Source organism: Colletotrichum siamense (genome assembly GCF_013390195.1).
Source record: "Colletotrichum siamense strain Cg363 chromosome Unknown KSG_Cg363_contig10, whole genome shotgun sequence".
Taxonomy (NCBI): Eukaryota; Fungi; Ascomycota; class Sordariomycetes; order Glomerellales; family Glomerellaceae; genus Colletotrichum; species Colletotrichum siamense.
The window spans coordinates 106,931-119,687 of record NW_023501023.1 but is presented as its reverse complement, the minus strand read 5'-3'; the positions used below and the strand labels follow the sequence as shown (position 1 = coordinate 119,687).

General features: G+C 50.3%; 6 protein-coding genes across 6 annotated transcripts; 4 read left to right on the top strand and 2 right to left on the bottom strand.

Annotated features, from left to right (window-relative positions):
- Positions 1-642: 642 nt before the first annotated feature.
- On the top strand, positions 643-1,189 carry CGCS363_v013942 (uncharacterized protein; the record flags this gene model as incomplete). Its single annotated transcript, XM_036645791.1, has 3 exons — positions 643-893; positions 950-1,056; positions 1,122-1,189. 3 exons carry the CDS (start codon positions 643-645, stop codon positions 1,187-1,189), a joined length of 426 nt encoding a protein of 141 aa, XP_036487931.1.
- A 300-nt stretch (positions 1,190-1,489) lies between these two features.
- On the bottom strand, positions 1,490-3,125 carry CGCS363_v013941 (uncharacterized protein; the record flags this gene model as incomplete). Its single annotated transcript, XM_036645790.1, has 3 exons — positions 1,490-2,113; positions 2,180-2,504; positions 2,608-3,125. 3 exons carry the CDS (start codon positions 3,123-3,125, stop codon positions 1,490-1,492), a joined length of 1,467 nt encoding a protein of 488 aa, XP_036488282.1.
- Positions 3,126-4,266: 1,141 nt separating this feature from the next.
- CGCS363_v013940 (Metallocarboxypeptidase A-like protein) lies at positions 4,267-5,659 on the top strand (the record flags this gene model as incomplete). Its single annotated transcript, XM_036645789.1, has 3 exons — positions 4,267-4,800; positions 4,855-4,962; positions 5,015-5,659. 3 exons carry the CDS (start codon positions 4,267-4,269, stop codon positions 5,657-5,659), a joined length of 1,287 nt encoding a protein of 428 aa, XP_036488283.1.
- A 140-nt stretch (positions 5,660-5,799) lies between these two features.
- On the bottom strand, positions 5,800-7,521 carry CGCS363_v013939 (putative transporter; the record flags this gene model as incomplete). Its single annotated transcript, XM_036645788.1, has 6 exons — positions 5,800-5,971; positions 6,031-6,243; positions 6,306-6,502; positions 6,560-7,224; positions 7,284-7,333; positions 7,397-7,521. 6 exons carry the CDS (start codon positions 7,519-7,521, stop codon positions 5,800-5,802), a joined length of 1,422 nt encoding a protein of 473 aa, XP_036488418.1.
- An 847-nt stretch (positions 7,522-8,368) lies between these two features.
- On the top strand, positions 8,369-10,873 carry CGCS363_v013938 (uncharacterized protein; the record flags this gene model as incomplete). The annotated part of the gene is made up of 2 exons (XM_036645787.1): positions 8,369-9,536; positions 9,597-10,873. The coding sequence occupies 2 exons, from the start codon at positions 8,369-8,371 to the stop codon at positions 10,871-10,873; spliced, it is 2,445 nt and encodes an 814-aa protein (XP_036488578.1).
- A 608-nt stretch (positions 10,874-11,481) lies between these two features.
- On the top strand, positions 11,482-12,565 carry aes1-3 (Acetylesterase; the record flags this gene model as incomplete). The annotated part of the gene is made up of 3 exons (XM_036645786.1): positions 11,482-11,588; positions 11,664-12,124; positions 12,228-12,565. 3 exons carry the CDS (start codon positions 11,482-11,484, stop codon positions 12,563-12,565), a joined length of 906 nt encoding a protein of 301 aa, XP_036488545.1.
- Positions 12,566-12,757: the final 192 nt, after the last annotated feature.

The window sequence follows — 12,757 nt, the reverse complement described above, 5'->3', positions numbered from 1 at the left end:
ATTTCGCGCTTTAGGTTTGATGTGAAAGAACGATGTTCTGAAGAGAGAAATAAGCTTGTGTTTGTGCAGCTGCTTCCCTCGCTACTAGAACAGCGTTCGTGCTTGTTTGTGGAGATGGACCAGAAGGTCAGCGCTCTAGTTTGGCAGCGGGTATTGATTGTTTCGGTCACTTTGTTGGTTGCACAGTCTTCACTGTTGGGTCTCGTATCAGGGAATGGCGGCAAACTCCAAGGTTAGGACAAAGATAGCTGAGCCTTGAGTAGGACACATGATGCATCGAGTCTGCGGGTTGGTGGATAAATGACTGAGCAGACACAGCGCCATGATGTCGGCGAGCCGTTTCTCGCTTCTTGCTTGACTTTCACCCTCGACGGACGGTCACAAATGGTGATGTTTGGGTAAAGCCAGTGACAATAAACACTGATACGCGGGTTTGTTCACTTCGTGATACTCGAGACCTTGGCTCTCACCATTCGCATTGCTTACTCTGGACTCCAGACAAAGGTTTCAACCAAGGGTTCGTAGACTTTATTAATGGACATCTCCCACTTGCACGCTATGCCCTCGTGCCAGGCTTCGACACCGGCACACTGTCCCAGAAAGTCATATCCTTTCCGGTTCCGCCTCGTCCATACCGCCAACATGAAGTTGACTTCCACCATCGCTACATTGATCGTCGCCGTTGCTGCAGTTCCCGGTGATCCTACAGGCCACTGGTTCAAGCGAACTTGCGAAAACATTGAACTAAAAGCCAACCGGGGAAGAAGAAATGGCAGCTTTTACGTCGACCTCTATGCGAATTGCCACCCCAAATCAGGGGACAAAGTCGCCAACAGGATGGAACTCGACAAATGCCTTGGAAACCTGAACGGTGATCTGGCGTGGATGCAAAAGTAAGTCCAATATCTTTCTCACGGGACATGCTACAATGGAGTGCTAACAAGGACAGCGGTGGATTCGATTACGACTGCAGTGGCTGCCAAATTATAGACACAGAGGGAGACAAGTTTATCATGCAGTGCTACTGCAACTTGAAGAGAACGACCATCAACCTCAGTCAGTTGACATGCACCTATGTTCCATGCTGTACCATAGCGACGGTTGCTGACTATAAACATCAGACCTGGGTATTCGCAATGAAGATGGCGTTCTATGGTGTAGCTACCAGTCTGCAAGCCGGCTCACTTAACGGGAGCCCTGCCTTCCCGGGGTATGCCATTTCAGAGCATGCGTGTTGGTGACGCCAATGGTCATGACGAACGAAAACAATAGCATTCATAGGTTTTCGGCCGATGCTTGCTCAAGTATCAGAATATTGTCATATGCCTGCTTAGATTGCAGAACCCCAACTCTGTCTCATAAATAATAAGTCTGGATGTCAATTGAACTTATTTTAGCCGCATCCCCAAGCCCTGCTTCCCAAAACGTGATCTCAACATGGCATCCTTCGCCACAGTGAACAAGGTAAACTGCAACTCTTATGCAAAACTCAGGCCATGACAGTCTCTCCCCCGTCTTTGGTCAGGCGGGACCGAACCTTGATGCGAAGAGCCCGATGAGCCAGTCGCTGCAGGACAACTACATTCCGCTCATTCCGTAAGCCAAGAACCGTGCTCGGGGCAAATACAAGTGCCTGTCCAGTGTGCAGCGACACGATCATACCAAAGAGCTCCAACGCAGGATCTTTTGTTCCCACTGCGATGGGCGCAACCGTATGACTTGACTCCTCCTCACCGGCCATCGTCACCGACATGGAAGAGACACCAGCCAAGTGTTGGCGTAAGGTCCGAAGCCAGTCGGGTGAGGTGAATCGATGTACAAGCGTCATGGAACACAGGTCGAGAAGCTTGGTAGAAACCGTGGGCTCTTGGGTTGAGATGAAGACTCGGACACCAAGATGGCGCTGCAGGCGGATGGTTTCCAGCAATGAGTTGGTGAGAGTCTGACTGTCATCGGACTCTTTCATGTACTTATGCGCCTCATCAAGAGCAACCGCCTTTCCGACGGGAGATTGCTGCTCCAGGAAGAGAGACAGGCAGATGTTGAATAGAGAGCAGGCCAGCTCTGGCGTAACACACGGGCAAGACAAATCGACGACGGTCAGTTGACCCGACTGCGACAAATCATTAGCCATATGAAGAAGGGAATAGTGCCGTCAATCATGAAGAGTGATGATTACCTTAGGCGTCCAGTCGATACTAGTCTTGGTAACCTTACCCGTGCCTCCCAACATGAAGCTTTCAAGGGTATCGAGGCGCTGACTCAATGGACTTCTCTGTGCTGGGGTCAAGTCCGCCTCGCTCAAACGCTTCTTGAAGGTTTTGTACTTGAAAGTGACGCCAAGGTTCTGCTGCTCAATGCGCATCTCTCGCAAGATCCGGTTGATGACGTGCATGTACAGTGGCATGGTGCCCTCTCCAACTGCCATCAGGTCATTCATGCGCTTGGTGTTGAGGTCTCGGTCGCTGAGCCTCAAAGGCTCAATCTTGAGATTTGCAATGCCGCTGTAGATTCTCCGCCAAGACGTTGGTTAGAAAACAAAGCTGCCATAGTGGATTAGAAGATTCTATGATTACCTCGATGGTGCGAACGTTAGTAGGGGCACACAATACCCTGACTGAAACGTCCTTGTTGGATGCAAGGAAAGCTGCCTCGCACGGGAGACCACCCGAGTCCGAAATGAAGCTGTCGTAGTGGAAGATAATTCCAGTGAGGGGGAGAGTCAACTTGCCCAAGTAGCTAGGGAGTAAGCAGTTCTCCAGAAGACATGCGAGCGTGTTGCTTTTTCCGGAACCTTGACTACCGCAAATGAAGACGCTTGAGGGACAGGCTACGTTGTGAAAGATTCTGGAGTCCACTCCGGTGACCCCAGTGGCGAGCGACTCCTCAGAGAGGCTTATACCGAAGAGACCGTATTGCGAAGGAGGGGAAGCATGGATGACGGGCACTGTGAGAAGAGGGCTTGACAGGACCTCGTCACGGCCTTGTTGTTTTGGGTCCAGGTTGAGATGATCCATCTGAGCCACAATATCGGCTAGCTCCGTATGAGATATACCGTGACTCCCATGATGAATGCTCTCGTCGTCGGAAGCTGCTGAATACATCGTGCCCGAATCTGAAGACATATTTGCAATCACAACAAGTAATGGATCGAAAGTTGTGTTCGGCGTGTCTGGGTTGCTGTATGGAGATTTGCGAGACTCATGAGCCTAAGTGCAAGTTTTAAAGATAATCGAGAAGTTCCAGCAATGGGACCTAGGGGAGACGGTGGCTCAAAATTGAAAGGGTACTGCGTCGTTGCGTCTCAGAGATTCTGCGTGGAAGTTCTTCCAGTCAATTACAGACAAGCCCAGACGCAGCCCGCTGGTCATTAGTCTTGAGTCAATAAACACTTGATACGAAGGACGATGGAAGCCAATGGCTTTGAAAGCCCTTTGAGATTCCCGCAGGTTTTGGTGGCAAAGGTTGGGGAAGAGATAAGCCCTTTGCAAATGCGACTTTCAATACGTCGGTAGTCAAAACATGATGCATGGCTTCTTTGATCTGGTCATCACCATCAAAGAACTATTTCGGAAGATGTGACAAAAAGAAATCACATCTCAGAAACCAAAGGGTGCCCAGACACCATAGCCTATCACAACTGGATCTTAAAAGGATGCATGAAAAGATGAAGAAGCCATCGCTTTGATGTTTCGTGTTGCAGTGTGTCAATTATTCGCTCAAGATATTCCGAAGTGACTTGTTATCTTCTAGGACATGCTTGACCTCCGCCTAAAAACCACCAAGTACGATGAGAGAGCAATCCCTGAAGCGTACTGACTTTCCTTCGTGTTAAATGACGTCGTCTACTCATTAAACGATCCGAGATGTAACGACGCTTGAGCGCAGATTTCAAGGCATGTCAGGATCGTGTGCGGAACATATAATGTCAGTTGCACTGCCTAATCGCAATATCGGCATTTAGAAACGGAGGAAGATATTACTGGCACAAAGTCAATGATAACGCATGCCAAGCCTGCCAAGTGCCATCTAAAATTGATTCGGAAGGCGGAAACGTAATCCAAGAGAGTTGAGTGCAACGTTCTCCAAATATTGAGGGGACACATCGGAGCACGTATTCGTGAAGCTTTCTTGGGTTCCGATGACGCCGAAATGCAGAGAATGTCGCTAGCATGAACCGGCACAGATAAACCCAGGCCATACGTCCGAAGCAAGGAGGCCTCGGTTCCTCCATCTCTGCAGTCTTCTCGTTACAGCTCAATGATCATGCATCCTCTCGCCTTGTTCGCCTTAATTGGTGGTTTGGTGTCGGCGAGCAGTCCAGTCTCCTACGCTGGCCACCAAGTACTTCGCGTCACGACAGGCGCCAATTCAGCTGCCATTCTGGAGAAGTTGTCATCCATCGAGTATGACGAGTGGAACACGGTTGTGAACAAGCACATCGATATCGCTATTGCGCCAAACCAGATCGAAAGGTTTCAAACTTTGGCTCTTGAATACCATATAATGCACGAGAACTTGGCAATATCAATTGCCTCCGAGTCAGCTACAGGGACCACCTGGAAGAGACAAATCGACGATCTTGAGTGGTACGACAGCTACCACCCTTATGACGACCATAAGGCATACTTCGAGGCACTTCACGATGCCTTTCCCAATAACTCGGAGATAGTCTCGTCGGGGACTTCGTTCGAAGGCAGAGACATTTTTGGCATTCACTTCTGGGGTTCGGACGGACCGGGAAAACCGGCCGTGCTTTGGCACGGTACTGTCCATGCCAGAGAATGGATAGTAGCGCCGGTAAGCTAACGCGACAAAAGGCCATCGTGGAAATGCTAAGGTCATGGGCGACAGGTTGTGGAATATCTCACGTTGCAACTCATCCAGGGATATGGCGTTGACAACGCCACGACTGCTTTTGTGGATAATTATGACTTTTGGGTGTTCCCGTTTGTCAACCCGGTAAGACATCTCGAGCTCAAATGAAGCAGTCTGTGACCTGACACCTCGACAGGATGGATTTGTGTACACTCAGACAACGGAACGGTTGTGGCGGAAAAATCGCCAACCAGCCCCAACTTCAACCAACTCGACGTGTTATGGTCGCGACATCAACCGCAATTGGCCGTATAAATGGGATGCTAATCCTCTTGGGGCTTCTACGGACCCTTGTTCTCAAACATACAAAGGCATCGAGGCAGGCGACACCCCGGAGATGGAAGGACTGCACAAGCTTGTGGACACTTTGCGAGACACAAGTGGGCTGAAACTCTACATCGACTGGCACAGCTACAGCCAGTACTTTCTGACCCCCGTCGGCTACAACTGCACCTACTACATTGATACTCTTGGCCAGCACATCAAGCTTGCTCAGCTAGCCTCGGATGCCATTCGGGAGGTTGAGGGTGTCACCTTCACGTATGGCCCAAGTTGCGCGACTCTGTATCCTACGACTGGAGCAAGCTTCGACTATGCTTACGCTGTTGGCAAAGCTCAATGGTCATACTTGATCGAGTTGCGGGATACTGGCGATTTCGGGTTTGTATTGCCGCCAGAGCAGATTCGTGGTAGTGTGACAGAGCAGTGGGAGGGCATGAAAGTCATGCTGAGTGTTCTTGATGAGGTCTTCTTCGATGGAGAAGGTCCAGCGGCATTCTAAGTCGAAACGAAATGCAGGAAACATATGTATTGAGTATCAAATATCGAAGGAATATGCATCACGCGCAGCAGGTTTCGCGTATATCCGAAAAGCCACTGTAAGCCGGTTATTCTCGTATGATCGTACGCCAATACCCCTCATTAAGCCCTTCGCTTTTGGTAAACCTCATGACCATATCTGATACACGCCAAAACAAGCGCGAAAGCGAGAATCCCTATGTTTGAGTCGAAAGCTCTGCGGTAAAGAGGCTTGTCATCGGCTTGGAAAAGTTGCGCTCCATAAATTGCTGCAATGTTCGCGCTCATGATAATCCTTGAAAGTAAAAGTTAGAATCCCGAATTGTGTTCGTTGACGAAGCTGGGGCAACTCACATCGCCATAGCCAATGATCTCTCTTCCGGGTCAGTGCAAGTCAGCGACATCCATGTGATATTGAGAGGGTGCGGGAATGAGGCAAACGTCTGCGTCCAGACGACTCCAAAATACCGCACACCTCGCTTGTTGATCTCCGTGAAAATGCGGTTTAGAATGTAGCCGAACATGTGCATTGCGACTGCCAGTATCGTAGTCTCGCCTCGCTTGTTACTGAAGTCGGGAATTAGCATCCGGCCCTCCAAGTAGGTATATCGTGACAAGACATCACTTACAACCGGTCGGAAACGTAGCTGAAGCCAAAAGAGACTGGTACTTGAAGAAACAATCCCACAGCAGCCAAAGCATTACTCGTAAGTGAGGGGAAGCCGAAGCTTCTGATGATGGTCGGACCATAGGTGTCGAAACCTCTAAAAGGTCCGTTGTTGCCGAGAGTGATGAAAACATGCATCCATATGCGCCAGTTGGAGAACTGCAACATTCAGTAATGCTATCAGAGAACTACAGTGGGCGATGCAGGAAGACTCACAGCCTTTTTGAAAGCAGCCATCCCGATATGTTGCTTCTTGTTCATTTTGTTGGGATCATCGATGCGCACGCGCGTCTGCAATATGTGCAGCTCTCGTTCTGTAAAGATGTTGACTTGTGGCAGAAACCAGCTATGCGGGTTATGGAACGCGTCTGGGAGACAAAATCCTAGTACTATGCCGCTGGCAATAGTGAAGGCTCCCATCACGATGAAAAGCCAGAACCAGCCAGGGTACCCGGCTACTCCCTTCATATGTAGGATTCCATATGCAATTAGCTTTGCACAGGCCTGACCCAGTTGGTTGCCAAAGAAAAATATCATAACACGTTTGGCAGTCTCTTTGCGTGTGTACCATGTTGACAAGGTCCAGAGACCGCCAGGGATGTAACCACTTTCAGAAACTCCAAGGAGAAACCGGGTCGCAAGGTAGCCGGCATAGTTGTGCTGGAAGGCTTGGAACGTACTGACCAAACCGAAGAAAAATAACTGAAGGGTCAACCACTTCCCCGGTCCAACCTTGTACAAAATCATGTTTGACGGAATCTCGAAGAGAACAATCCCAAGGGATAGCAATTGTTGGCCAACATTGAATTGGAATTGCGTGATGCCTACGTCTTCCATGAAGGTATCTGTTATTGCGTTCGCGATATTGCCTCGATCGAGTTCTGCAGTCATATTTTACGTCAGATGGCAGTGGACTTTGAAGGCTATCGTTCGTACGCACGCAAGCAGAAGAAGCCGAGTGTCAGGAGTGGCATAATGATCAAATCTAATCTGTATTGGTTCACACATTAGACCCAAGAGTTCCAGATGTAGGTGTGCGACTTCAACACTCACTTCCATTTCGCTTTCCTCTCTTCGTCCTCCGTCCAATCGACCGGCGATGAAACCTGCTTCGTGTCGCCATCCGCGAGATTCGCAGAAGGGGAACGATCCAACGAGACGATGTCGGCGGTGCCCATGATGTCAACGAGGGGTTGATGTTTTCGTTCGGAAAGACCTCATAAAGTCGGTATTCAATTTGATTGAACCGAGAAATATCAGGTAGCAACAAATATGGCTGGTTGTTTCCAGTACTCCAGTTCGGAACTCAGCGTCATCCTTCTGCAGGGCTTTCTCTTGGCTCAGACGAAACCGAGCACACCATACAGGATCTGCGGAGAAGATCCGAATCACTGGGTCCGAACATAAGTCTTATCAGGCCAGCAAGCTCGACAAGAGACAACTGGGAAGGAGCGATATTGCGTGCTTGATGTGAAGTAGCATCGTCGGTGCCTACGCATCAGGCTTTGGCACCTAGTTGTGGGCAATGTTACAATAGCGAATATCTCACCACGTGGAAAGGCAATGATCTCCGAGATGGATGTTGGAGTAGCGCAAGAGTACGCCTGTTGATCGATCTGGATAGTTCCAAATTGACGCGGCGACTTTTAGTACCTTAGGCTGGACTACCACTGATTGGACTTGTATCGTGTTTGCTCACTTTGCTGCGGCACAAGCTTTACAAACTTGTTGCATTGGAACTCGAAGACAAGCTACGGAAGCAATTTCAACGTCGGGCGTGTTACTGCCGTTGACGGTTTGGAGTGGGAAATCCGCCCGAGCACGTCATCTTCCCGGCGGATTCGATCATCCAAACACTCCACTCGGGGCACATCTGCGTCGGAGAACCTCCGACATGCAAGCATCCCCAATAAACTTAGTAATACAAAGGGCATTGGCCTAGCTAGGTGAAATTGATCTAAATGTCATTCGTGCAATCACGCCTTCCGTACGTACATCTCACATTCATCAAAACCCATCGCCGCGATGAAGACCTTGTCCGACGAGGAGCTCACGAATCTCGCGGGCAATTACTTCGCCCCGAAGGGACTTTACCGTCACACGAAAGGCTTGCCATTCTTGGGTAGTCTTGAGTGTAACACAAAGACACTCATTGCTGGGCAATGGACTGAACTCATCGTGGAATACACAGTTGGTGCCAGTGGCCTTGCTGATGGAGCTTGGATCAAAGGAACCTTCAAGTTCTACTCGGACTGGGCGCTGTTTCAGACTTCCGACCCAAAGGAAGACAACTACGTATCGGTAGAATACACGCCAGGCCCTCTCCACGAAGGACAAACAGCGGCGACGGTACAGTCACTGGCTGTTCGTTTCGACCAAAAGGGCCACGAGCGACCATTCCAAAAGGCCATTATCGTTGACATTGTCGACGGTTACATGAACCCCGGAGATAGGATTACTGTTCGAATTGGCGACAGACGATGGGGATCGCGGGGTACCCGAGTTCAAACATTCGTTGAAGACAAGTTCTTGATGAGGTGGTATATTGATCCAGTCGGAACTTCAAGGTTCGCTCCTATCAAGCCTGACATTGCTTTTCCAATCAAACCGGGACCAGTTGCTAGAGTCAAGGCCACAACTCCCCGAGTTGTTAGGCCCGGCGTTCCCGTCCCCCTTCACGTCCATACCGAGGATATCTGGGGCAATGCGACAGCAGACCTAAGCAATCTGAAAGCTGAAGTCAAATTGACCAAAGTAGGCTCCAAGGCAGAGGTCGTCCAGACTAAAACCTTGCCTTTCGCAGCTCAGGGATGGACGGTGATGAATGACACATACGAGATGGTCGAAGATGGGGACTACGATCTCGTCGTGGCAGTAACTGATGGCGAGGGATCTGTCATTGCCACAGCTACTGACTATATATCTGTCGATGCCTCTCTACCCATCCCTCGGCCGTTGTACTCTGATCTTCACGTCCACTCCGATGACACTGTCGGCACCAACTCAACCACATACAACTTCTCTTACGCCAAAGAAATTGCCGGCCTTGACGTCGTCGGATACACTGCTAATGATTTCAACATTACCAAAGAGAAGTGGGAACACACGCTTGAGATCATTAAGGGAGTTAATTCGCCCGGCGAACTTGTCGTATTCCCTGGGACAGAATGGTGTGGCAACTCAGCCGCTGGCGGTGAGTAAACCTGATCCAGATGCTGTTGTGCTCTTACGAAGGAAGACTGATTTGATTCAGGTGATCACAACGTCGTCTTCCTCGATGACCCGAAGACGAGTCAACCCGAGTTCCCTTTTGACAAGAAAGGGAATGTAGCTCGTAGCTTCGAGTGGAACGAGGACGGACCGGCAGAGCTGATACCCGGCGCTTGGCCGCTGGATGAAGTCTACGCGACTTACGCTCATTCACCTGAAAGCCACCTCTTGATCCCCCACGTTGGCGGTCGTCGATGCAACCTAGCCTGGCACCATCCCCAGTTGGAACGTCTTCTCGAAATTGGCAGCGCTTGGGGGTTATTCGAGTGGCTTCTTCGCGACGCCGTGAAACGGGGCTGGAAACTCGGCGTTTCCGCCAATTCGGACGAGCACCGGGGCCGGTGTGGAGGCGGAGTACCCGGAACTGCCGTCTTTGGCACTAAGGGTGGATTGACTGGCGTCTTGGCCGACAGGCTGGAGCGTGGTGAGGTTGCGAAGGCCTTACGGGCAAGACGTACGTTTGCGACAACAGGCGAACGCTTAGTTGGGATCGTACGCACCGACAACGGACATCTTCAAGGCGATGATGTATCCGTTAAGGATAACGAGAAACTCGTTCTCAGGTACAGCTTCTTTGGTGCGGGAGGGTACTCTTCCATCGAGGCTTGGGATGCGAGTGGTCGGATTCTCCACCGAGATCTCCAGAAAGAAGCAGAAACTCACGCCACGGCGTCAACTCCTAGAAAGATTCGCGTGACTTGGGGAGGGGCTCGCGTTTACGACAGATATCGTGAGGCTGTCTGGCACGGATCAATCCTCCTTCCTGGGGCGGTCATCTCGCATGTTCGACCTTTCGGGGGCGTGCTTCACAATGCCGAAGATGAGATCAAGCAACTTTCCCAAGACCAAGTCGTCTTCGAGACCCGAACAAGCGGGGATTTCGATGGTGTTGACATTTTCCTTGATGACACATCGGGAACCCCCTCTACTATCAGCGTATCGGGCCATTTAGGTGGATACGTCAAAGTTGGTGACGCCCTCAAAGGAAACCCCCACAACCCGCAACCTCGGTTCAACTTGGTTGCAACGGCAAAGGACTTGACTCAGGAAGGAGGGGTGCGCGACGACATAGTAGGCGGTGCTGACCTCTTTGTGTCCATCGATAGTCTGTTGGATGTTCCATTGCCCAAAAGAGTTGAAGGCAGCTTCACTGTGAAGGCAGAGTCTGGTAGTGGTGGTGACCGGGCGGTGTACTTTGTAGGCAGAGAGTATGGTGGAGGGAAGGTCATCACCAGTCCTGTATTCATCAAGTACGAATGAGCCATTAGCTAGGAAGAAGCATCCACAGCGCACATAGTCTGTGCGGAAGGCAGATCTGACCCCCGCAACTCCAACAACCCCAATCTCTCGAGCCCAGTGCCCATTTCGCTCGTCACCTGCACCTCCTCGGGCCTCAAAATTGGAAACCGAAGGTGAGCGAATACGCGCTCTGCCTTATTGAGAAAGGAGACTTACCGTCCGCGTCTTCCAATGTCGCAACGCAGATGGCGAGATCATCAATGGAGCAGAGTTTCTCTGAACAGGGATTTGGCCGTGGTCGTCATTGGACCACCCCGGATTTCGGCACTGCATGCACCTAGTGTTTGGTTTGTGGATGGTGGTGGGGTAGTTCGATTTCAACGCGCCTGACAGATGCAAGAGACGGACAGGTTCCAGGGAGTTCCTCGACGGCAACCCGAAGTGAGGCCTAGTGACGGCTTTTGTGCGGAATGGGGAGGAAGTGGACATGGAAAGGAGAAAATAGTCTGATATGGTGCATATATAAGCTTGTTAACTCCCCAGATAGGCTCCGGCATTCACCAACTCAAGCTTCGGAGTCTATAGATTTGATCGGTCAGCGGAGAGCTCAAGCAATTCATCCTGCCATCATGCTCGGTCATCTTTCCCGCTTCGCTGTGTCGCTTCTTGTGACAACAGCAGCCTCTTCTCCGGTCCCGCGCTCTGATCCGGCCGGAAATAAATACTTCGTAACCTTGTAAGTCGTCCCTCATACACTCTAAGACTTGTTTATCGACTCGCCTTCATCTAGATTTAGCTGACAAAGTTTTAGCGGGAGCTCTACTACACAGACCGGGTTTTCTGTCAACGGCACCGCTCCCTCGAGCAAGAATCCAATTGGCAATCCCTCTTTTCCTGGATCAACGACGACTGGCGGCCTCAACTGGCTAGGTTTTGATATCGCCGAGTTTAATCACACAACAATCTTAGCCTACAATCTGGCTGTGGGAGGTGCTACGACAGACAACACACTTATTCCAACATACACGGAAGGTATTGCGACCTACGTGGACCAGGTCAACACCTTTTACGATGCATATGTCCACCAGGAAACCCCATGGTCCTGGGACGACGTTCTGATTGGGATCTGGATTGCCAACAACGACGTTGGCCAGTCTTTTGACAGGAACGACACTTCCTCTCTGTACCCGAAGGTTTCTGCCCGTTACTTCGAACAGACCCAGCGGCTGTACGATGCCGGTGCCCGAAATTTTGTGTTTCTCACATGTGCTCGTAAGTTAATTTCATTGAGTTGCTAATGACAGCAATGACAAAAAGCTATGGCTGACTATGGCATTGCTGTCAATCACGAAATCCCGCTAATGATCTGAAATAGCCCAGCAACTTACCCCTTTGATGATCGAAAAAGACCCAGAAAGCAATGCAAAGGTTGCAGCTGCTGTCAAGCTCTACAATGAGATATTGGAAAAGAACTTTCAAAAGTTTAAAATGGCCCATCCGGATGTTCAAGCCTGGCTGGTCAGACCTTCGAAGTCATATGAAACTGCGATTGCGAACCCACAAGAATACGGAGCGCCAGACGCGATTTGTACAAACGAGGACGGTGTCAGCTGCCTGTGGTGGAACAACTACCATCCTGGAATTCAAATTCATCATCTTTTGGGAGCAGACGTGGCGACAACTGTTGGCACACCCTGGTTCAACCCCCAGTAGAAATAATAGTGGTTCCTGATGGCAGATAAAGGAGAAAGAGGTCGCATAAATGCGGAATCATATTTAAAGTAACGAAGTGGGAGTGCATTGGTATGGTCGCTGGCTAAGAGGGAGCTCAGAAATTCAATCTTGTACTTGCCGTTCAATGTGGTCTGACGGAGGCTGCAATACTACCGCTGTACAATGTGCTCA